General features: G+C 44.3%; 1 protein-coding gene across 17 annotated transcripts in view; it reads right to left on the bottom strand.

Moving 5' to 3' along the window:
• The window catches only part of DMD (dystrophin), a 7,596,173-nt gene that overhangs the window by 230,089 nt on the left and 7,341,599 nt on the right, over nucleotides 1-24,485 (bottom strand). For all 17 annotated transcript variants that reach the window (XM_085622447.1, XM_085622454.1, XM_085622449.1 and 14 more), the window contains one exon: nucleotides 8,569-8,680. In XM_085622447.1, the coding sequence (XP_085478573.1) occupies nucleotides 8,569-8,680 (112 nt within the window). The remainder of the gene's footprint in view (nucleotides 1-8,568; nucleotides 8,681-24,485) is intronic.

Here is a 24,485-nt window from a genome sequence, read left to right as displayed (position 1 = left end):
TAACCCTTTGAGTGTTCTTGTTTTCTGTGCCAGTCCAGGGATGAGCACATAATAAGGAACTTAGAGTGATTCAGCACCTATCTGGACTGTTCTAGCCCCCTACTCTACCACCTCCTTAAAAGAGGACCTTCCATTGTGGCTAGTAGGAAAATAGTTTGTTGACGTAGAAAGGTTTATAACACAAGTCTTAACACAGCAAACATTTCAAGCTTGCAGTAGCCCTAGACACAGAGTTTTGACAGTCAAAATTGTGAAATGCTTTGCTTCAAAGGTATGCGTGACGTCAAGGTGTTATTCTAACAAGCTATAAAAATTGACTTGACTGGAGAGGCTTATAGCGTCGACATATTAAATTCCTTCAAAAGGATTACATTTTGATCGGAGCACATATTATGAGGATTACGCTAAACAAAGATCTAGGCCAGATATACACAATATCGAGGGGCATATAATGCCGAGGTTATACTGCCTGAGACATATTAGCAACAAAGTTACTCCTCCTGGAAGAAGGCTGTGAATCATGCCTCTAGAGGGGCTTTGTGGGCCCAGGGAATGGGAGATTAAGCTATGCACAAACTACAAAGCTCTTGCCTCTTATGTCCTTCTAATGTCTGCAGCTTAAAGCCATGAAACTAGTGTGTCAGTGACAACAGGACAATAAGGAGGGGAGCAGGACCTTGGAAAAGAGCGACTGACCAAAGAACACTAGCCACTACTTCCTTGGAGTGCAAGCAGGGAAAGGTAAAAGGAAATTGCATGTGGGGCTCTTGACGCCAAGAGCAGCTGCAGAGTGATACATCAGCTCCACACATGTTGATAGCCCAATGTAATCAGGGTCCAGAATTGAATGAACGTGCTCCTGCTTACCCAAGAGTGCCCTGTGTGTTTCCAGAGTGAAGCATCACAGAATGACCCCGCAGCGCTTCTGGGCCAAGAATTCCAAAAGCAGGACAGTGCTTCTTGCACAACCCTCCCAAAGAGGCTTGCTACCTATACTGCATAAATAATGAGTCGCTGCCTGTGCAGCTTTCAGTTGCTTTGTAGCTAGATTTGCATCATTATACATCATACATACATACAACACACTTCTACCCTTCCAAATTCGTCCACTCTTTCAAATGCAAGCCTGAATACTACAAACATTCTACCAGTTAACACTCAAATCACTCCTTCCTCTCACAGGGATGTGGAATTCCTATAGCCGGATGCCCAGGACATATTGTTTGGGGTCAAGGACAACAAGTTTTAATGTCTATTTTGTCCTTGGGACAAGCAGGCCCAAACCCCTGCAGCACAAACCCTTTGGCTGCCAGTTTGCAGTACCCCATTAAGGATCAGGGGGAAGGACACTGCCTGCAGTTAAGTTAATATTTGTGTGCATATGTTAATGCTGTTCAAACTTGTATTTATGGTTCATTAATTGAAAGCCTTTATTATTAGAATGAGCGCTCTCAGTAAATGCAAGTTCTGACTGCACTACTGACAGTGGTTCCAGTATAAAAATGTGTACAAACGGTTTTAAAGTTTAGCAATATGAGGCTATGCATAATGCTCCCCAAATGCTCTCTGATTAGATGCAAATATTTGCAGAAGCTTGAAAGCAAGATTAATGATTCTTTGCTTTCAATATAAAATGTTACTAAAAAATGAAAGTAGGAAACATGTTTTTTTGCTGAACTACTGTAAAATTTCAGGTACCATTTCTTTGCAGCATCATTTAGTAAAATGTGTTGATGCATGCTAGTATTTCCCCAAAATATTCATATTAGAAAATCAGTGTAACCAGTTTCAATAAGGTTTTGGGAAAGATAAAAATAAACAAGCATTGGCAAAGCCAATAGGTCTGAAATGGTGGTCAGCTTTTTAGTTTTGGCAATGTGTGACTTGTGTTGGCATGGTTTTTGTAAAACCTTATTGATGTGAGAGCTGCCGGACCCTCACCATTATAACAAACATTGGCAAAAGCAAAAATTGTTTCTGGTCTCAAAAAAGCACACACTGCCACATTAGTTACTGGCACTGAACAAAACTAATTGGTGTGCTGATATGCTCCTTGTGAAAGAGCAGAATGCTGTCACTCACTGTGAAGCCAGCCGATACAGAGAGAGAGAGAAAGAGAATTTTAATAAACACAAAAGGTCATGGTTAACGCCAGACCAAATTAGGGGCCCAATTATTAAAGAAAGTCTCAAAAGTGCACCATTGGTATATGTCCTTGCATTAAGGGCAGCAATATGGCTTTTGTGAATTCACAAGAATTTACAGCAGTAGGGCAAGAGATAGTACTCCTAGAAAATATTTGTGAACTGCATCTTAGCATGAGAAAATATGCATGTGTAGATTTGCTCATGCGAACACCTGAGTGTTTGCAAGTTTATTTTCCCTCCAACCACTTTTTTCCCATTTCTGGAAGAAGGTTTACTTCTGCCATTGTCAGGAGTAAATTTCCAACATTTCTCAGTATTGGAAAAGATTAGAGAAGAGTTGTTGAAAACCCTTAAAACATGCAAGTTAGTAGGTTCGCACAGACTCAAAAGGACATTCCAACCCTTGAACTATTGTTTACCACTACCTTCAGTCCCAGTATGTAGATCTGCGGAAACGTAGCAACATAAAGGGATTGCTAGTATTAAAACACTACTATGGTTTGAGCCCTGGCATAAACAGAGAGGCTATATAAGAGCTCTTATATAATGAGATTGCTGCCATAATTTGTCGCCGGACAACATGGCACCAATGGGACAAGTGGATTTTGTTACAGGACAAGTAGATTTATGAAGCAACCTGCCCCATGGACAAGTAGATATTTTAATAAATTCCACACCCCTGCTCTCAATCATCTTATTTCTTTAACTGAACTTTCCCCTATGCTGCACTTGTCCAACCATTCGCTCTCTTGCCTCCGGAAACATAACTGAAAACGACGTTCTCGCTCTCTTAGATTTCTCAGTGATATAGCGCCTAGTCCCCTGGGCCATACTCACAGAGATCTACCATCCCTACTTCAGAAGGGTAAAAATGTTCCTCACTTTCACAAAACCATCTCCCTACCCCCTAAAGCTTTCAAACATCTGCCTGCTTCTTTTATAAACAATAGAATTACTAGTCTTCAGCTGACTTACGCAGTACCGCCCCACAAATATCCACTGGAACTGTAAGGATAGGCTTCTACTTGAGGTACTGTACTGAAACAGGTTTTGCATAGACTTCCAACTTTACGGTCACTTCCAAAATCTTTCCTGGGTTCCAGTTCGGCACCAAAATATAAATATTTACTTTCATCACCTCAACCGTGACCTGTAAGCAATGCTACCTCGTTAAAATGCTTGAAATTCAGCCCTACCTTACTGGTGCACTGCAAATCTCTATATGTGTTCCTTGTGTAAGCATTCAAATTACACCATAGCTCTCTTCCCCGATCCTGCAAAAAATGTGACCTGCTAAGAGCACCTCTTAACACCTGAAAATCCAATGCAGGCTCCAATGCCTCATCTTCGAGCACTTTTTCCTGATTGAAATAATTTTACTGTTGCCATCGTTTCACTAAATTCCCCTCGACTCTTTGCCTAAGATTATTTGTCACCTGTCAGAACGCCTTTCAGAGGACTACGGGGCATGCAGGGGTTACTGGGCCCAACTGTGCCATTGAGACCTTTTATTCCTGCTGACCTGGGGCGTGACCTACTATGGATCCAGCTCAAATAGTCCAAGTACGTCTTCTGCACTTGTCTCTCAGTGGTAGCTGTGGTCAAGTAGGCAAGGCTCCCTCGGGGACGGGGGTGTGGAGGGGGGGGGGGGTTAAATAGAGTTCAGGTGAACACGACTGAATAGTCAAAGTGAAAACAGCACAAATAATAAATCAATCTCCAGCCCAATACTTGCTTTTGTAAGAAAAGTTGTATTTTATTTCTAACCCTACACATGCAAGGAATTACAGCATTCAGAAGTAACAACACAGTTCCATTACTGTCGGGGCTCTAGTAGTGGTCAGGTGAAACCCTGTCTCATTCTCCTTCGTCTAACATGTTCAGGGTTATTCCCAATTCACTAGTGACTGCATCAGGGAATGCAAACGATCAGGCCATAATCTAGGGTTCTCCTTTTGACTTTTTAGGGATTTAGTCTTAAGTGTCTAAGGAGCCGCAGCACCGTTAGCAGTGAGTCCCCCAGGGACCAACTGGCCCAGTTTACGTCTTACCCACTCTCACAGCCTGTAGGTGCTCAGCCATGCAGCGGGCACCTTCAACAAGTCCTGCTCAGTTTGGATTAATGAGCAGCACCTGGCAGCGCAAGCTCTCTCTCATGGGAAGTGCTACCTGAGGTCCCTCAGATGTTGGTGCAGCTCCCTGCTCGTGAAGATGCAGTAAGTTGATTTCGCACAATGGGGAATCCTTTCTTCAGCTCCTGACTAGAGGCAGCGAGCATGCGACGTCGCCCATGGTATATCTGAAAGTTCTATGCTGTAGTGGGCAGGTAACTCACAGTGCGGGTCCAACCTGTGCATCGTAGCCGCAGTCTCTCCTTGGGTTGATGGCCCAAATATTTTGGCAATGTTGGTATGGGCAGCCCCTTCTGGCAACCAGGGTTGCCATGGCATGTGGTTATATGGGTGCAGGCTCTTTCACCACAAGCTCCCTAGCCCAGACGGTCACAAGTGTTGGCACTCCTTGAAGTGTTAACTGCTGGCATTCGGGGTCACCGCAGCATGGCAGTATGTGAATAGCCAGGCTTGCATGGTGCTCAACACACAGCTCAGTCTACAGAAGCCCTCGCCAGGCTTCTGGGGGTCTCCGATAACAATTTTGCACAACGGTGATGGCCCAATCGGTGCACAGTTGTATCCTCAAACTTCGCCCAGGGAGTTCTCACGTTAGGGCTCCCCACTGGACCTTGCTACTGCCAAAGCTCTCCTCCTCCTCCTCCTCCTCCTCCTCCTCCTCCTCCTCACAGGGCAGATGGTTTTGGTTTCTTTGGGTGATGTCCCCTCACCCAGCGGGACATTAGCAGGCCTTGGACGCCAGTCCTGATCGCAGGCAGAAGTCTTACAAGGTTTCCCCTTTGCACACAGCCCGTCTGGCTGCTTGGCAGATGAAAAATCTTTGGGGACTCTACCTCCCCTTCTTATGGTCTTTTTCCAGATATCGAATGCGATTTAGAGTCTGGGTCTTTGAAGTTTTATGTTGAGGTTCTGCTTCTTTTGAAGTGGGCACTTCTCCCTCTCCTTTATTCATGAAAGAGGTCTGTCACAGCAGGAACGACTCAGAAGCTGACTGTCCACAACACAATTCATGGGAGTGACCAGGGATCATACCTGGATGTCAGACAGTAATATATTTATCACAGTGCTTAAATTGAGCCGGTGGTTTCTGGTGCTGGCACCGGAACTTAATTGTCTTCACCACACTTATGACACTCTGCCACATGGTGGGGCTGCTCATCTAATGTAGAGATGAGCAGAAAGGTTATTTATGAATACCGTATACATTAAGAAATACTAATACCTGCATCCCCAGCCATTCGTTTAGCTTTAGGGACCTGGAATAATCTGAACTCTTGCACTTGCAGGTGAGAGAGATGGCTAGTAGTTGTTTTGGTACCGTCTTTGGCAGTGATGACAGGGTAATGGGTGGTGCAAGCTGCAGTGGCCTCCTGGTAAGGGCCCTGGCACTTATTATTTTACAAATTAAGCACTAGTGTATCAAAAATGTAATCCCAGGCCCCAATCCTGTGTGTCCAGGGCCCTTCCTTGTTATCTATCATTAAATCAAAGAGCAGTCTTTTGAAGTGTAAAGACAGTCTCTTCCTTTGTTCTCCAGTTTGTCCCCACCCAGCTCACAGGAATGCAGAAATACAGAAATCTGTCTGGGAGGGATTCTACCTACACCAAGTAGGCCTGGGCTTCGCAAAATGGAACCCAGGGCCCTCCACACAATGTACCATTACAGGCACACTCACTCAGTGTACATTCACAGCACACTTTGAATCCAACGCTGTTACCTCTATGCATTGTATCCTTACAAGTATAAATGCATTCAGTACACAACACTGAAGTATTTCTATCTTTAACCAGGGAGTGTTATTTACAAACGCACACACTGCCTGCAAACACCCACATAATGAGTGTGGTGCACAACACTTCACCCTTCATATATTGTACTCCACACAAGCACACACACTCAGCACATGCTACCCCTGTGCATACACTGCACCCAGTACATGCACTAACCACACATGCACTGCATAGTACTGCTCTATCCTTGTACCGTACTCTTCCCAGGCACTCCGGCGCTGCGCAGCACTCCACATCTTACCTAATGTAGACCAAAGGTGAGTTAGGCACACAGCAGCTGAACTTCAAGGTGAGTGAGCCTGTAGGCTTCACTCCAGTGATACAGGGTAAAAAGGTCATGTTCAGTACTACTGATTCCTACATGGTATGCTGCCACCAACGTGCTTGTGTGCTGCTTGACCTCTGATGAAGGTGGTATGCTGTCACCACTATAAGGATAGAGCTTTGGGGACCCACCTGCCAGTCCAACAAGAACACAATCCATGAGACACTCCTATGTCATGGCGCACATGCATGATTCATGTTCGCCTATGACAAAAAGGTAAGCATTAGGGACCCAGACAACAGTACAGTAGGGTACTCAAGGCACGGGTACACGTCTCTACCCTTCTTCATCCCAACACCACCGCAATCGGCTTTAAATTGGCCCTCACAAATCAGACGCTTAATTTGTGGATTAGTCCCTCACACTTGTGCTCTACAGCCAATACAGTTTGTAACAAAACCCATCAAATAGCCTTTCAAGAACCACTGTGTAATGGCTATGTTGTCTCGTACTGTTGTTTTCACCTTCCCACTCAATATATTGGTTTCATTACAAAAGGACCGCAATAGCAATAGTAACTACAGTTGACTTGTTATCTTTGTAACTTTCTGTATAGATAAATACAACTAAATACAAATCAGAGGCCTAGTATGATACTATGTGTCAAATAACTATGCAGGGAATTAACTCAAGGTGACTTCTTACTCTAAGCCAAGGATCAACTACTGGAAACCATTTCATTGCCCTACTCCATTACAGAGAAAGTGGCACCTTGAAGACTAAATCTATAAATAGTAAAAAGGAACTTAGAACTCAAAATGTTACAAAAACACTACGTCTCACCTTTGTGACCTACTGGCTTTACCAATGGTTGTTAACCACGCTGCTCGGCATCTACGATGCTGTGCAGTATGGAAGAAAAGGTTAAAGCAAAAAAAAAAAAAAAAAAAGTACATGCAGCTGCCTGTGCCATTTTGTAGGTGTGTCCTCCACGCATGTACACACCTTCAAAATGGTGCAAGTGTTTTGTTCTTCCTTTCTAGTTACCCATCAGAGTTGGATCTGCAACTAAAAAGAAAATGAAATGTGCAAAAGATTTTCTTTTTAACTGAGCGGGCCAGTAGAATGGACGCAACACAGGGAATATTGAGAGGAACGCTTAAGACAGGTGGGGAACAAAAGCACCACGGGAAAGGTTGGAGGGATGCAAAAGCAATGTGAGTGAGGACAGGAGAAAAAGCAATACTGGGGCAGAGGGAAAGCAACACAGACCGCACGGTTGGGGAAGCAGAGGGGAGAAGCATACGGGTCACCGCAAGAGGAGGGGCATGGAAAGAAGCAGTCCGACAACAGGGATCAACAGGGAGTGTGGGGAGAGAGAGACGTACACAAGGGAGATGGCTTGAAACCACATTCACTCTAATGGAGTGCTTCACACAAAAGGAAAAAGTAGTGCTTGAAAAGTAACTAGTAGAAACAGTAATGCCAGCCAATCAAAGATTGTAAAGAGGCATGCTCCATGGGGGTAACAAACACAAGATTGACAAGCTGGGACATGAATTTAGCATCAGGCAAATGAGAGTGACAAGGTAAGGTAATCTATGCTAAGCATGGGGTAGAGGGGGAGCGGATCTCCAAGAGACATCTATTTTCTTGATAAGCCACAATATGATAACAACGGACAGCGCATGCGCTGTTTACTGGGCTCGACCTAAAGAGACCCTGAAAGCATAAACAATCTAATAGTCACAAAAACAATTGCCACGATTCTCCTCTCTTGTGATAGAGGTCACAAGGTTTATAAGACATTACGGGCCAATCAAAACATTCTTCCTTTCTAGCCGAACGATTCTTTTCATTGCCTCCACTGGAAAAAACAATTACTGATGAAAGGTCTTGATTTTCTTCACAGATCCATGCCACACATACCATTCTCTTAGTTGAACCCTTAAAATTAAATTACTTTACAAAGAATAAAAAAAATCCAGAAGAATGTAATTAACTTTTTTTTTTATATGCGGCGAAAACAAATACAAGCAAGAAAACCCTGATTGACAATTATCCAACAACTACTGTGCAATGGACTGTGTAGCAGGAAAGGGTCCGCTTCACTGGTCATTTTCAAGTGCGGGGTTCAGTTATGAAATCTTTGCAAGCTATACATACGTTTTCTTACATGGGGGTGGCATTTAACGATGGCATTTGTTTTAGGTCCAGCAAAGTCTTCACTTACCGGTGTGCAGTACTCCACCATTGGATAGTGCATTTTGTGACCCTTCGCCACTCGTCCAGAGAAAAAGCAGCTTTGGCAGATGTCGTAGTTAAAGTGCTTTAAACTTCTGTATCTATGGCAAAAATGGAAGAGATAAAAATTAAAGTCAGCTTCATAAAAACGCAAGAATTGGCAGTCAGCAGTGTTACTTTTGAAAAAACATTCCAAATTAATTTCTATTGTGTGCCTACGCACGTGTACACCTGGGCAACTATAATGGAACAGTTTTGTAAGAAAGCTTTGCAAAAAATATTTAAAGACGGCTGGCTGTTCATTCACACGCTTATGCATGTATTGGTGGCCAACTTTGAATGGTTTAACAAAAACAATTCAAAGATGGCCACCCATATGAGCACATGCAGCCACCTTTGAATGGTTTTAATGAGAACGTTTTTGTCTGAATGAAATAAATGACACGTTTGCTCATATGTGCCTGTCACTGAGGGAGACTATTTTCTGTTTGTGTGACAACATTGTGCTGGTCACAATGACATCACACTCACACAGAAGTGAGCCAGTGGCTTAGGGCGGTTGATCAATTGCCCCATGTTCTGGTAGGCAGAGACAACATGTAAATGTCACTGAAACAACTCTGCAAGTTTGTATGCAAGTATTTTTGAGAATTATTTTGGAAAACAAAAGATCTTATTCAAAGGCAGTTGTATAGCTAAACCATATTTGGGACTTACAGAAGGCAACTTTATTGCATCCCACCTTCTCTTTGGAACCATGGCATAACTTCATTGTATGGAGGCAATACAATTTTTAGGTTCAGAGTTTCATTTATCAAGACAGAACATTTGCATTTTGCGTATTTGTAAAAAGCAAATAACAGCCAAATATTAGCTTATAGAATAGTGCAGAATCTCCTACCCCAGCTATGGTCAATGCGTCCAAAAGTAAGTTTCCCGTTCGAGCACCACACAGACAGGAGGATTTTTTTCTGACGTTTTAGCTAAGAAATAGCGACTTTAATTGTGTTCACAATTAGAGAAAGGCGTAGGTGAGAATGGAACCTGACAAGACGACATTATGTTTACTCTCTCCAAGAGATACTTCGCTACTTTAATCCTCTTTCTATAAGCAATAGAAAGGGTACATTTCATAAGAATTTCTGCTTGCGAACAAGCGTCTGCATAAGGAATTTGGTTTGCAGTAAAAATATTGTGATGGGAGAGTAGATTGAAAAAAGATGTCTCAAAAATGGTGTCTACTGAAAATATAGATGAAAAAAAACCATCATGCCTTGTACTGCAAAGGCATGTTTATTCGGAGCATGGGCATCCATTTGCTAAGTAGAGAAGAACGTTTACAGTGAGGTGTGGAAAGGGATAGTTGACTTGTAAGCAGTCTTTAGGATTTATGGAAGGGTAGTGTTACCATCTTAGCTTCTTAGGCTTTTCCAGCCCCAGTGCTAAGCCCTTTTTTGATATTTGAGACATTTCGCGCTTAGGCCTTCATAACTTTTTTTTCCATAAAATGTACCACGGCAAAATGACCATGCATTTTTTTCACATCTTAGGGATTCTAAGTCCACAAGAGGGAACCAAGGAAACACTTACACTAAAGCAAAAGTTTACTTTTGTTAGAAAATTGGGAACAAAGTGCTGTGCAAGCAAGCATATGCTCTTTTCTAGGCATGGGCGGTAAATTCCGCTCGCGGAATTTTGGCTATTCCGAAAATTCCGCAATGCGTGGCGTAGCGGAATTTTTTCCTTGTTCGCGCTTTCAAAATGCGTGTTCGCACACTCGCGGTAGCGACTAACTGGGTTCCCTGCGTTCGCCGATGAGTTTTCCTATCCGTGCGCGTGTGCCATGAGATTTTGGTAACCAGCCTCGCCATCATTCGGATGCGCCATCGGACATGCGCGGTCGCGAACAGGAAACACACATCACGAGCGGGCGGGACAAGTGAAACAAGATGGCTGCGCCAACTGGTGACCGCATGGGCAAGTTCGCAAGATATTTCCCCCCCGAGCACGCAAACAGCGTCCCCGAACAGGAAAATCGCAAACGGGCAGAAAAAACAATTCCGCATGCTCGCGGAATTCTGCACAGCTCGGAGATTTTTTACTGTTTCGCGGAACTTTGCCCACCCCATCTCTTTTCCCTAAAAGTGACATCAAGAAAAGGTTTGCTGTGCTGAGATCACAATGTTATCAGCTTTCAGAAATATTCAGAGTTGTAAAACAAAACCATTTTTTTACCACAGGTTTGACATGTTTCTAACTAGTAGTCCATGTTTCCCCATTTTAGTGGTTTCAAATTTACTTGCAGTTTGTGGTGAAAACTAGGTGTGAAAACCACAGGTGAAAGCTATACATTTCTTTTTTTTTTTTTTTTAAATCTTTTTATTAACTTTGCTCAAGGTCTCATACATTACACAGCAGTGTTCAAATGCCTTGCAAACAAATAGCATGACTTTGCACATTTGAGGACCAACTGGGCAGCAAAATGGGCCAGCTACAACTGTCCACCCTTTCCCCCCCACCCCTCATAGCTCGATACTTGCGCCATGGAAAGCTATACATTTCTGAAACCTATACCGTATTGAAAATTCAGAAAGATGCTTATTTGTCTAGATTGCTCATGGTTTCCAAAAGAAACTAATCCTTGAAATAAAAAATAGAATAAATAAGTGGGGAAAAATTGCAATTGGTGATGGTCAATTTACAAAAGTAACATACCATTACATCGGTTAGATGCTTCTATTAAACGGTTATATAGGTTTTGTTGGTTGCCCACAAACACATGATACACAGAGTGAACAACTGAGCTACAGCTTGTAAGAATTTGTCATATGGTAAAATCTAATGAATTAAAAATGGATTTAAAGGAAATCTATGTATTTTTTAAATATGCAGAAGATACTGAATTTAGGAATAATGGATATTTGCACACCTCTGCATTTATGATTCAGAGGCAATTTTCAAAATGTTATCATCCTTTCACATTGGCTTACATTTGGAAGCAAAATATTGAGAAAATTCCAGAAGATGCTTTCAAATGTTATACTATTTTGTGTTCCAACACTTCTCCAGATAAAAATGTTACTTCACTTTTGTGGTTGGGTCCAGCACCCGTGACACAAAAAAAACCAAACCAGTAACAAAAAAATGACCTGTTTTGGCGATGGGAGCAGTTCTGGTATTTCCACCTTAGCTCGGCCTCCACTCAGGTAAACCTACCAAATCCACACATTTTTTTTTAAAAGTGGACCATTAGGGTAGTCCAGGGTTGTGTGCCTTGCTTGGATCACCCAATATTTTCTTATGCATAATGGCAGGCAAACCGCAAACTTTGCCTAAAATAATGCACTTACCTCACATTTCTGTGACATAAACTTCCTGGATCTTTGGCATCCACTAAATTCCTACCACCCACTGTTTTCACACTTCCCCTGATAAATATGAAACCCAACTTGTGTGGCTAGGCCTAGCATCTTTAACACAAAAGGCCCCAAAATGCAACAGGGATCCATCAACATTTTGTGTTTGTGTCTAGGGAAGATCTGGTATTTTGGCCCTGGCTTGGAATTTAGCTGGTATTGGAATTTAGATGGTATTATGGCCCTGAATTTGGAAGGAATCCATGGATTCCTTCCAAATTCAGACATTTTGGAAAACTAGACACTAGGCCTGGGCAAAATGTGATTCACATGATTTTGGGCATTTCGTGTTTCAGTCGCCATGCGAAATTCCATCAACTTTTCATAATGTGCGCCATACCTAATACAAATTTATAACAAATACACAGGAACAACAGAACATGGTTGGCTGTTTTTCGCGATGCTTATGTTTTTTTGCACACTTTTATTTAGCGCAAAACTCATCCTCATGTTAAAAATTGGCACAAAAATGCATTTTGCGCGCAAATATAACGTGAAATGACAAATCTGTATTTTGTGGAATTACTCGTAATTTTGAAAAATTTCAAATAATTGCACAAAAGCAAATTATGCAAATTTAGCACAACCCTGAAAAGTGATTATACCCAGACGGGTGGTATGTCTCACGATTTCCTCACATTTCTGTGACAGAAACTTGTGGAATCTGTGGGGATTCACAAAAGTCCAACAACCAGCATTCCCACACTTGTCCTGATAAAACACAACCCCCCTAGTGTGGCCGGTACTAGCACATGCAATAGGAATAAATCAAACCAGGGACCATGTCAATCAATCAATCAGGGAATTGTAAGCGCGCTACTCACCCGTGAGGGTCTCAAGGCGCTGAGGGGGGTCCGCAGATCTGTTTAGCTGAAGAGCCAGGTCTTGAGGGTCTTCCTGAAGGTGTTCAGGGAGGGGGCGCGTCTGATGTCTGCCAGTAGCTCGCTCCAGGTCTTGACTGCAATGTGAGAGAAGGATCTTCCGCCTGCTCTGGCTCTGTGGATGTGCGGGGTTTCGGCCAGTGCGAGACTAGAAGATCAGAGGTTTCTTTTGGGTACGTAGAAGTTGATTCTGTCGTTGAGGTATTTGGGTTCGTTGCTGTGTAGGCATTTGTAGGCGTGAGTGAGGATTTGGAAAGTGACTCTTTTCTCCACAGGGAGCCAGTAGAGACTTCATAGTTGTTGACTGATGTGTTTGTGTCTGGGATGCCGAGGACGAGTCTGGCAGCAGTGTTCTGTATGGTCTGGATTTTGCGGAGTAGGGACTTGATGCCGGCGTAGAGTGCGTTTCCATAGTCCAGTCTGCTGGTGAGGAGTGCGTGGGTGGCGGTCTTCCTCGACTCAGGGGGGATCCACTTGAAGGTCTTGCGAAGGATGCAGAGGGTGTTGAAGCAGTTGGAGGTGACGGTGTTGACCTGTCGGTTCATGGTGAGTGATGAGTTGAATACGATGCCGAGGTTCTTGGCGTGGTCTGAAGGGGTAGGTGGGCTTCCGAGGGCGGTCGGCCACCAGGTGCTGTCCCATGCAGAAGGGTTGGTACCAAGGACGAGGACTTTTGTCTTCTCAGCGTTGAGCTTCAGGCAGCTGTTGGTCATCCAGACTGCGACATCTTGCATTCCTTTCTAGAAGTTGAGTTTGGCAGTGGTGGGGTCTTTGGTGAGGGAGCGGATGAGCTGGGTGTCGTCGGCGTAGGATACGATGTTGAGGCCATGTTGTCGGACGAAGGCTGCGAGGGGTGCCATGTAGATGTTGAAGGTGGGGCTCAGGGATGAACACTGAGACTTCGCAGGTGAATTTCGTGGGGCCGGAGAGGAAGCGTGGGAGTCTTCTTTTTTGGCTTCTTCCGGTGAGGAATGATCGGATCCAGTCCAGGGCTGTTCCGTGTATGCCTGCGTTGTGTAGTCTGGCGACTCGTGTGCGGTGGGAGACGGTGTCGAAGGCCGCTGATAGGTCGAGTAGAATGAGGGCTGCGGAGTGACCTTGGTCCAGGAGGGTGCGGATGTCGTCTGTGGCGGCGAGTAGGGTGGTCTCTGTGCTGTGGTTGCTTCGGAATCCGGATTGGGACGGGTCGAGGACAGCGTTCTCTTCAATGAATCGTGTCAGTTTCCTGTTGACTGTTTTCTCTTCAACTTTGGCTGCGAAGGGGAGGAGCGAGATGGGCCGATAGTTCTTGAGGTCGGTGGGGTCAGCTGTGGGCTTCTTAAGCAGGGGTCTGACTTCTGCCCGCTTCCAGTCGTCTGGGAAGGTGCCTGTTTTGAAGGTGGTGTTGATGGTGCGTTGTAGTTTGGGTTCGATGGCGGCCGCGGTTCTGTTGTAGATGTGGGGGGGGGGGCAGGGATCGGTGGGGGCCCCCCCGAGTGGATGCTTTTCATGGTAGAGGCGGTGTCTTCGGCCGTGATCGATGTCAAGTTGGAGATGGGGGGCTGGCTGCTGTTTCTGGGGGGCGGGGGGCCGTCTGTGGCACCTGGTGGATGGTCGATGAAGTTGTAGTAGAGGTTTTTGATCTTGAGGTGGAAATAGATTCCAAGCTTGTCGCAGAGGTCTTGGGATGGGGGTGATGTCTGTGGCTTCGTTGCGTGGATTGGTGAATTTTTGAATGACACTTAAAAGTTCCTTGGAGTTGGTGGAGTTGGGCAGGATTTTATTGTGGATGAAGTTCCTCTTGTTAGCTCGGATCTGGTTGTGGTAGTCCGTCATGACGTCCTTGTAGGTGGTGTGGTTTTCGGTTGTCTTGGTGTTTCTCCAGTTCTTCTCCAGGCATCTGCAGGTGCATCTGACTTCTTGGAGGGCGGTGGTGAACCAGGCGGCTTTCCTGGGGTGTTGTCTGTCAGGGTTGCATAGAGGGGCGAGCTCGTCTGCGCAGTCGGAGATCCAGGTGTGGAGTTCTATGGCTGCGTCGTTTGTGTCGGGTGCCCAGGTGTGGTTGTCTCGGGTGAGGGTGGAGTTAAGCTGATCATCTGTAACCTTGCTCCAGTTCCTTCGTGGTGGGCATGAAGCTGGTTTGGGTGCCTTGGGTTGTTGATGGCGAAGTGTACGCAGTGATGGTCGGTCTATGGCGGCTGCGTTGTGTGGCTGAATTGGATGCTGTTTCCTGCCGCGAATATGGGGTGTGGGTGTGTCCTGCTCTGTGGGTCGGTGTGTTAACGAGTTGTTTAAGTCCCATGCTGGCGAGGTTGTCATGAAGAATAGTGGAGTTGGGGTCGCTGGGGTTGTCGAGGTGGAAGTTCAGGTCTCCAATGAGTATGTAGTTTGTTGAGGTGATGGCGTGGGGTGCGATGAAGTCGGTGATGGTGGTGGTGAAGGGTGTTCAGGGGATGAGGGGTCTGTAGACGAGGGTTCCTCGGAGTGTGGCTTTGGGGGTGGTCTGGATCTGGAAGTGCAGGTGTTCGGTGGAGGGGAAGGTTTCGCTGGAGGTGGTGAGGCAGAGGGTGCTCTTGTGGGCAATGGTGAGGCCACCTCCTCGGTGGTTGGGGCGGTCTTTCCTCTGGATCTTGTATCAGTCTGGGATGGCGGTGCTGATGTTGGGGGCGAAGGATGCGATGGTCCAGGTCTCTGTGAAGAAGGCGATGTCGGGCGAGAGAGAGTTGAGTAGGTTCCAGATTTCCATAGCGTGTTTGTGTATGGAGCGTACGTTGAGGAGGATGCATTTTAGGGTATCGCCGGTGCTGGAGTCGGTGGTGTTGGAAGTCGGGGTGGCGTTGATGGTCTGGTGGTAGTGGAGGCAGGAGAACTGGCCGTGGGTCGTGTTCAGCGAGGCCTGTTGGCATTCTCCAAGTCTTTCACGGTTGAGTGCAAGGAGGGTGGTGGTGTCGTAGCGATGGGTCCAGGCTTCCTGGTGCTGGCTGGGTCACGGACAGGCACCGACGGGCTTGCCTTTGGCGCGCCCGCTGGGCGTGTCCACTGCTCAACAACGCAGCGGCCGCCATCAAGTAGGGGAGGTGGGAGGGAGGAGAGGCCGGAGCAGGGGAATTTGGGGGGGGGGAATTCCAGGGGGGGAGGGGCCGCAAGGGCAGCAGTGGCAAAAGGAACAGGCAGGCACGAGAAAATAAAAACAGTGGTGGAATTAGATGAAGACACAGATGGGCACAATAACAGTGGCACAACAGGGAAAAATTAAGAAGAAAAAAAACGGCTGAGAAAGGTGATACGGTGATTGCAGGCAGCCTGGTCCCAGTTGGAGCAGGCAGCAGGCGCAGGAGCGGGCAGCAGCCTTGAACCTCCCAAGGAGGAGGTCGGGGTCTGGAGGCAAGAGACGGCACAGCAGAACTGCAGGGAGAGAGGGGACCTAGACCGAGTCGTGAATGGGGTAAACATCCCCTATCTTTCCCACTGGTGGGGGGAGGGGGGGGGGGGGCAGACGGACTGATTTGCCTGGTGTTAAGAAGGAACACAGGCCCATGCCGAGGGGGGCTGCTCACCCTGAAAGAAAATGTCCATGGTGTTTAGTGGTGTGGATCCCTGCTTTGCAATCTCCTACCCACTGTGATCACCAAGCGGGGATCTACTAGGGAGAGAAAGCATTTGAAAAGAGACAGTGTCCCCTTTCCAACACTGCCTCTACAGCGTTTATCAAAAGTAAAAGCAGGCGGCGTTATTAGCTTCTGTTTTGCTGTGACAAGAATGCGCTGTAATTAGGGTAGTTAAGAGGCAGTAAGAGGTTTTGAGGTTCAGTGATGGGTAACATTAAGGTGTTCTTAGGGTTAGTATTCATGGAAGGGTAACATTTAGAGGTACTTCCAGATTTTTAGGGTTAATGCATGTACAGTGCAAAAGGGAAATAAGGCATTTTTAAGGTTCAGAGAAAGGTAGAGTTAAGGGGGAGTCAAAGTTTTTTAGGGTTCAGGAAGGGCAGCACTTAGTGGTTTTAGGTTCAGTGAAGAGTAGCGTTAAGGGATAGTAAGCAGTCTGGTGTTCAGGGAATAGTAGCATAAAGGGGTAAAAAGGTTTTTAGGGTTCAGGGAAGGGTAGCTTTAAGGAATAGCAAGGGGCTGGTTGGGTCAGGTATTGGTAGCATTAAGGAGCAGTAAGGCTTTTAGGGTTCAGAGATGGGTAGCATTAAGGGGTAGTTCAGGATTTTAAGGGTTCAGAGATTAGAAGCATTAAGAGGAACAAAGGAATTTAGTTAGAGCATGCAGCGTAAACTACTGTGAATATCTGCTGCTAAAAACTGAAATGTGCTCTTTTTTGTGGGGTACAATATTGGTTTCTGCATAATTGGGAACAGACTATGAATTAGTTGAGCATTTTTAGTGTTGATTTTAATTGTTTTTAAGAACCAGTTACAGCGTAATGTTTTTAGCCGCTTTTTTGGGTGCAGGTCTAGTCTTCAGATCAGGAAGACTACATAAGTAGGATGTGAGCGTGATGACAGCACACCAAAGGCAAGTCAGTCTGAGCCTGTCCACGCACCGGCCACATTCAGCGCCAGTCACGCTGCTCATTTAGTCGTAGACTTGGGAGAAACCCATCATGTTACTATAGGATCAAGGATTCACTTCACGAGGAAACAACTACTGCTCACTGGTAAGAAATGCAAACAGGGCAATATCTCCAACTCCTTGCACACTACTGATGATGCCAAACTAAAAGAGCCTTCAAGTGACTATAATCATTTACTGCACCTTCGTTGTGGCTTGGTCAATGCTAGATCGCTTGCAAAGCACACAGAGGAAAATCATTTGTTACTTGCATCAGTGGACTGGTATGTACTGTTTATAATGGAAACATGGACCACCCCAGAGTCAGCTGTGGCTTTGTGTATGGCATGCCCTACTGGATTTAAGGCATTTCATAAACCCAGAATTAAAAGGAAGGTGGGAGGAGTGGAAGTCCTCTACAATGACAGATGGAATTTTTCGCTACTTGAAATTGATGAGCCGGAGGGTCCAGAACTTCTAGGTTTTGCTCTAAAAACCAGGAAAAGCAATGATTGTTTAGGCAACCTATGTTTTAGACCGCCAGGACTCTCTAGCACTCAGCTTTACCCCTCAATAGAGATTTTTTCTAACATGGCACTTGCACATTCTAATTTTTTCATACTGGGGGATTTCACCTTATCGGGTGAAGGGGACATCTCAACCTCGTTCAAAGAACCGCAAGAGTTGTGCAAAGCTGTGGGCCTTCATCAGCTAAAAGAGGGACTCGCCCAAAGGGTGGGCCACACCTTGGATCTCATATTTGCCCCAACGGGCTTATTTATGTGAAAGACATTGTATTGGACTGATCATATGCTCATATCAATCCACATAATGGTGCAACACCTCTGTTCTTCCAGACAAGCCTCAGGTCTGACAAGTAAAAGAACAGGTTGGTATAAGTTGAGAAGACCTAACACAGGAGCCCGTCTCCATTTCCCCTGTACTGTTGAACCTAGGAAATCAGTTGAAGATAACCGCCTCGCTTATGAGCGAGCGATCACCAAAAACCTAAATGAAGTAATTCCTCTCACTAGTATGAAAGTACGCGGTAGACCATCTGCCACTTGGTACAGCGAACTTTTGAAAGAACTTAAATTGAAATGCAAGAAGTTTGAAAGGAAATGGCGTAATGGATAATGTAAGAATCAGGGTTACTCAGGATTGCTTGAAAGGATATATAAGTTTATTGTGAGGAATAGATCCCATCCACCTGAAGCTCCTGCAGGAATAAAAGCCAGGTTCCAACTGCCCTCCTGCTGCTTACATCAACACAGTACATACAGAAGGAAACATTCTTAAGCACCTAGCAACAGGAGAACCATCTTAAGATGCGACACATCCCCGTCCTTTATGGAGAAGGAGGATGGGTTATACCTCAAGACCAAATTATAGCATTAAATCAAAAATACATAACATCTATTTAACAAAGTCTTTTAAAAATTTAGGTGGAAAGGAAACTCGTGAGGATCTGCGAATGTCCTGAGGGGTAAGAGTTAAATCATGAGAACTGGGAGTATGATGACCTGCCACAAAGTCCTTCCTAACCACCACTACCCTATAAAGTGGCAAAAGTGGCGGAAAGTTTTCGAGAGGTACGCAAGAGTGTGCAGTTCTTCTTTAAGTGCAGAGAGGAAAACTGCTTTACTCTTGCATTGCTTAGGATCAGAAGGTCAAGAGGTTTTTGACCACCTTCCTGAACTTGATGATCGTGACCTTAATGAATACGAAATTTGCATTGCCAAGTTGGATAAACACTATCTGCCCAAGGTCAGTACCATTTTAGAGAGGTACCATTTTGGAAGGAGGACTCAATTGGAGGATGAGAGTATTGAGAACTACGTAACGTCCCTTAGGAAGTTGGCATCATCATGTAAATTTGCTGCAACTCTTGAGAGAATAAGATCAGTTCATGCTGGGATGCAGCATTGAACGTGTCAGAGAGGAGTTATGGCAAAAAGATGAGCCAACTTTGGAAGATGTTATTGTAATCGCAAAAAGGATCGAACACTCTCTAAAATGTGTTGATGTTATAAAGAAAAATGGCTAAACTAAAGAGAAAAGTTCTATTCAAGCTGTCAAGACTATTCCTAGAGGAAATACTATTCATAAAGAAAGTTTAAAAAGTGAATCTTCAAATGAAACACCAAAGAAATTTGACTTTTCTAATGTGAAATGCTTCCGCTGTGGGAAAATGGGACATTTTGCAAATGACAGCCAGTGTCCAGGTTGGAAGGCGATTTGCAGTAAATGCAAAAAGAAAGGCCACTTCTCTGTCATGTGCAATGGGAGGAACTATAAAGGGAAAATAAGTTAAGTTTATTATGATGTCGATGGCAATTATGAATGTCAAGATGAGGTAAATTGTGGTCAAATACAGGTACAGGTCGTATAAAATGGGGAAGGGAAAAGTTGCCCTATTGATGAAATCCTAGTGGAAGGGAAACCTACTAAGGTTCTTTTTGACTCAGGTGCAAAGATTACCATTATCTCGAAAGATTTCTTTACCAAGGAAATTAAGAAAAAGTAAAGGTTTTTCGCCCTGACATAAAACCCTTCGCATATGGCGGTGAACCCATTAAGCTGTTTGGTTACTGAAAGCCAGGTTCCAACTGCCCTCCTGCTGCTTACATCAACACAGTACATACAGAAGGAAACATTCTTAAGCACCTAGCAACAGGAGAACCATCTTAAGATGCCACACATACTCTGATAGAAAATGGCTCAAGAGTGCACTAGGTGACTATAAGAGAGTTAGGAAAAGCCAAAGCTGAGTTTTATGCAAATAGTATTTTAACAGAAAACAGTGGGGCAAAAAAGGTCTTTGAGATTCTCTGAGGGCTAACAGACCCGGACAGTATAAACCAAGAAATCACACCCTCCCAGAAACATTGTGATGATCTGGCAGACTACTTTGATAAAAATATTAGTAAAATCCTGGACGATATGGTCACCTTGATGCAGACACAACCCCGAATTTGAGTACAACCACTAATCCAGAGAGTCTGACTAGAGAGACCAATAGTCAGCGTCTCAGTGACTTGTCATCAGCAGACCCTATTATGATCTCCATGGGCCTATACCCCAAAGAGAGCCTCAACTGCAAACTTAATACCTTTGAGAATATTTGAGAAGAGATTATTTTTTTTTTCGATATCATCAGCTCTACTATCTCAGGCTCTCCGTTGGAACCCCTTCCCCGAGGATATGGAAAGAGATGAGAAATGATCTCACTCTTCCTACTTTGCACATGAAGTATCAATCCCTGGAGACAGGGATGGTGGCTCTAGCCTGGATGAAGGCAGTGGTCACTACCCTACTAAAGAAACCACCTGCCGATCCTCTGGTCTTGAGTAACTACAGGCCCATTTTGCTCCTCTCTTTCCCTGTGAAAATGTAGGAGTGACATGTAAGTAGGACATTGTCCCAGTACCTAGAGTCACATTCTCTTTTGGAGGATGACCAATTTGGCTTCCAACCAGGACATGGCGGAGTCTACCTTACTTGTCGCATTAGGCGAGTTACCAATGCAAGTGGATAGCGGGTAGTCGACGGCCTTGATCATGCTTGACCTGTCGGCTGTCTTTGATATGTTTGACCATGAGATTCTCCTGTCAAGACTATTGTCAATTGGCATTGGGGGCACAGCTCTGAAATTGATGAAATCTTACCTCTCTGAGAGGTACCATGCTATCTCCTTACCTACTTACCATTCGGAATTTAATTATCTACGATGGGGAGTACCGCAAGGCTCTGCGTTCAGTCCCATCCTTTTTAACATATATCAGAGGCCATTCATTACTCTGATTAAGGAGTAGGACATAAAGCTGATTAATTATGCTGATGATACCTAGCTACGTTTGTCCTTCAAAGATCAAGAGGAGGTAACAATGGCCTTCCAAAACAGTATGTTGGACATTTCCAGATGGATGAATGCAAATTAAATGGGGAGAAAACAGAATTGTTATGCTGTTGGGCAAGTAAGATTCCTATGCCTGTCCCACCTAATTTTTAGACCCTTCCGTCTGGAGAAGAGTTGGCGCAGTCAGACTCAGTCCTCAACCTGGGAGTCACCTTTGATAAAAAAAGGTTATCTCTGGGGAATCATGACACAAAAACAGCGGGCACATGTTTTTCACCTTTGTGTAGTCTTAGGAAGGTGCTACCACTATTGCCGAGTTAAGTAAAACCACTTATAGAGTGTAGCATTATACTTAGCCAAATTGTCTACTGCAGTTCCTTGCTACTTGGCGATTATGAATATCTGCTCAACACACTTTGCAGAGTCCAGGTGGCAGCAGCCTAACTTGCCTTAGCTAGACCATGCAGATTATTAGCATCAAATGTCTTGAGGAAATTGCATTGGTTGCCTCTGAGACACAGGATTCTGTTTAAGACTATGTGCATTGTGTTCTAGGCACTACAAGGCAATGGCTCAGTGCCTTTAAGACGAAAATTGAAAGGATATACCCCTGGACGACATTTGCGCTCTAGCACAGCAAATCTGACCTGTGTTAATAAGGTATGGAAGGTAAAACAAGGTGATCGGGCCTTTCCAGTCAAAGCAGTCCAAATTTGGAACAAGCTTCAACCATCAATCCGATCCATAAAGAAACTGTTGCATTTTTTAAGAGCCTTGGCGACCTGGCTGTTCCCCAAATAAGTTTGCCATGTTCTCTAGGTAGATTATATGATTGGTATCTCTGATCCCTTATTTACACATTAGCACCAGGATGCCAGTTTTGGTGACAGCTGTGCTCTATAAATGATATAAATAAATAAATTAAAGAATGCGTGCAATAAAAATGACTTTTAGAATTTGACATTTTTGGAATTGTCCTTGGCAATAATGACGGACAGAACATTATCAGCTTGACAATTTCAACTCAACTTTAATGAAATCAACATTTTAAAAGCCAACTATTACATTCAACCAGGAATTCAACCTGAAGCCAGTGCATAAGCAGACACTGCGATACGCATATCTGCAGATGAAAGTGCCCAATTTTGGCTTCAAACATTCCAAGCACAAACTCTGCTTGACGCCACAAACATATTTTATTAATGTGTTGTGGATGACATACTTTGGGGGAACTTGTGACCATCTTCCTCGTGTAGCTCCTTTTGTGTTTGGGTTCTTCCCTCATCCTCGCAAACAGCTCCTTTCCGGAGACCTCCTCCCAAGGGCAAGCTGGCTCTTTCAGCTCCCCATCTACTACAGACAGTGCAGGGATGGATAGACAGTGTGCTGGTGCTTTATCGATATTTGAAACTGCTGAAGTTTGTTGGAGCCTCAATTTAATATAACTTATTAAATGCTTATTTTTGAACTAGAGGCACTAAGCCTGGAATCAGTCATGTCCTAAAAACAAAGGAAGCTTTTATTGCAAATGTGAAATATGTTAATCCCCGTTTTATTAGTGTCACTTTAGTTCTTTCTAAAAAAACACATTATGATAATTTATAGCAATTCCTCTAATAAAGCTATCCATGGATGCAGCAAATGGAGCAGGTTTTGAATAGACTGCCAAAATCTCCTTCATATCTAAATTTATTGAGAAGGTGGTGACTAGTCACCTGGGCTTCTACATTTTGATTCTTTTTGTGTGATAGCAGCAAGGGCTACTTTCCATGAGATTTTAACAACCCACTCTTTTTTGTTGTCAAAGAACAACTTATGGATACAGCTGACTGGAGACAAGCACATTTAGCAGCTTTTGATAATGAGGTCCAAGTGATCTCACTGGACAGTGTGTGACTGGTTTCTATGGCATAAAACAAAACATGTAGCTGGCTTGTCCCAATTTACAAGTGTGTACATCAAAGATTTATTTGTACTATTGTGAAAATCCTCCACACCACCCTCTGGTGGCCCCCATTGCATTCTCCTACCCCAATAGCAAACTTAAAAAATGGTTTATGTTCCAGATACTCACACCGACAGTCCTCACCTGCGTCTAGTCAGCCATAAAAGCAAACTACTATGAAGGTGTCACCAGCTCTTCCTCCATCCTTATGTACCTCATCAGAAACTAACTCACCCCTACCCTTCCATAACTGACTCTCCATAACATCATTAAAAAAGGCCATATGCCCAGTTCCTCAGGACCCTGAATCTTGATCCACCCAACCTCATCAACTACCACCCCACCACAGATCTTTTCCTTGGTACGATCCAGGAAAAGGTGGTCGCCACACTACTGAAAAAGTATATCGACATGTGTAAATAGTGTGCCTGCGTTGTTGCATTTGTATAGCTTTATTTCACAAAAATCTATAATAAGTTTTTAAAATACATACATACATCAACAGTCATAACCAACTGCAGCTATAACAATCAGGATTTAAACTTCTTACAACATGGAAACAGTCTCCTTCATGGTGGTGAGCAATGCCCCGCATAATCAATACCAGTGACCCACGCCTCCTCATGCTACTACACATCTCTGTAGCCTTTAACAGTACCAGACATCAGTTTTTGTTCTCACTATCCTTTCAACCATTTAGGCATACAGAACAAACACCTGCATGCATTCTTAGAGGAGCCCAATTGGATGAATTGAGAATGGTTGCCCAAGTCACCAGTGATGTTAGTCACCTTTTGTTTCTCAATACCATCCTCTCCCGCCTTTTATATTTATTCTCTACATCAAATCTTTAGTTACCCGCGCAGTGAATCAAAGATTTCACATTCGCCAATGCACTGTTTATTTATGTTAGAAATGGGGGTTCCTAGTTGGCAGTGCCTTGTACCCAGTCCAAGTAGGGACCCTTTCTTCTAGTCAGGGTAGGGGAGTTAGACACTGAAGATAACCCGTGCTCACCCCCTTGGTAGAGTGGCACGAGCAGACAGGCCTATCTCAGAGGCAATGTGTAAAGTAAGTGTACATAAAAAACAGAGTAACACAGTGAAGACACTACAAATGAACACCACATCAGTTAAAAAAAGTAATCAATCAATAAACAAAACAAGACCAAAACGACAAAAATCCAACATACATTGGCAGAGATATCACTTTTAAAGGTTTAAGCAAGTTTAGTCCACAGACCTCTATGGATGCGTTGATTTTAGCACAA

This window comes from Triturus cristatus, chromosome 8, assembly GCF_964204655.1.
Source record: "Triturus cristatus chromosome 8, aTriCri1.1, whole genome shotgun sequence".
In the NCBI taxonomy this organism is placed as follows: Eukaryota; Metazoa; Chordata; class Amphibia; order Caudata; family Salamandridae; genus Triturus; species Triturus cristatus.
Note: the sequence above shows the minus strand (reverse complement) of the source record. Positions and strands in the feature narration are given on the sequence as shown.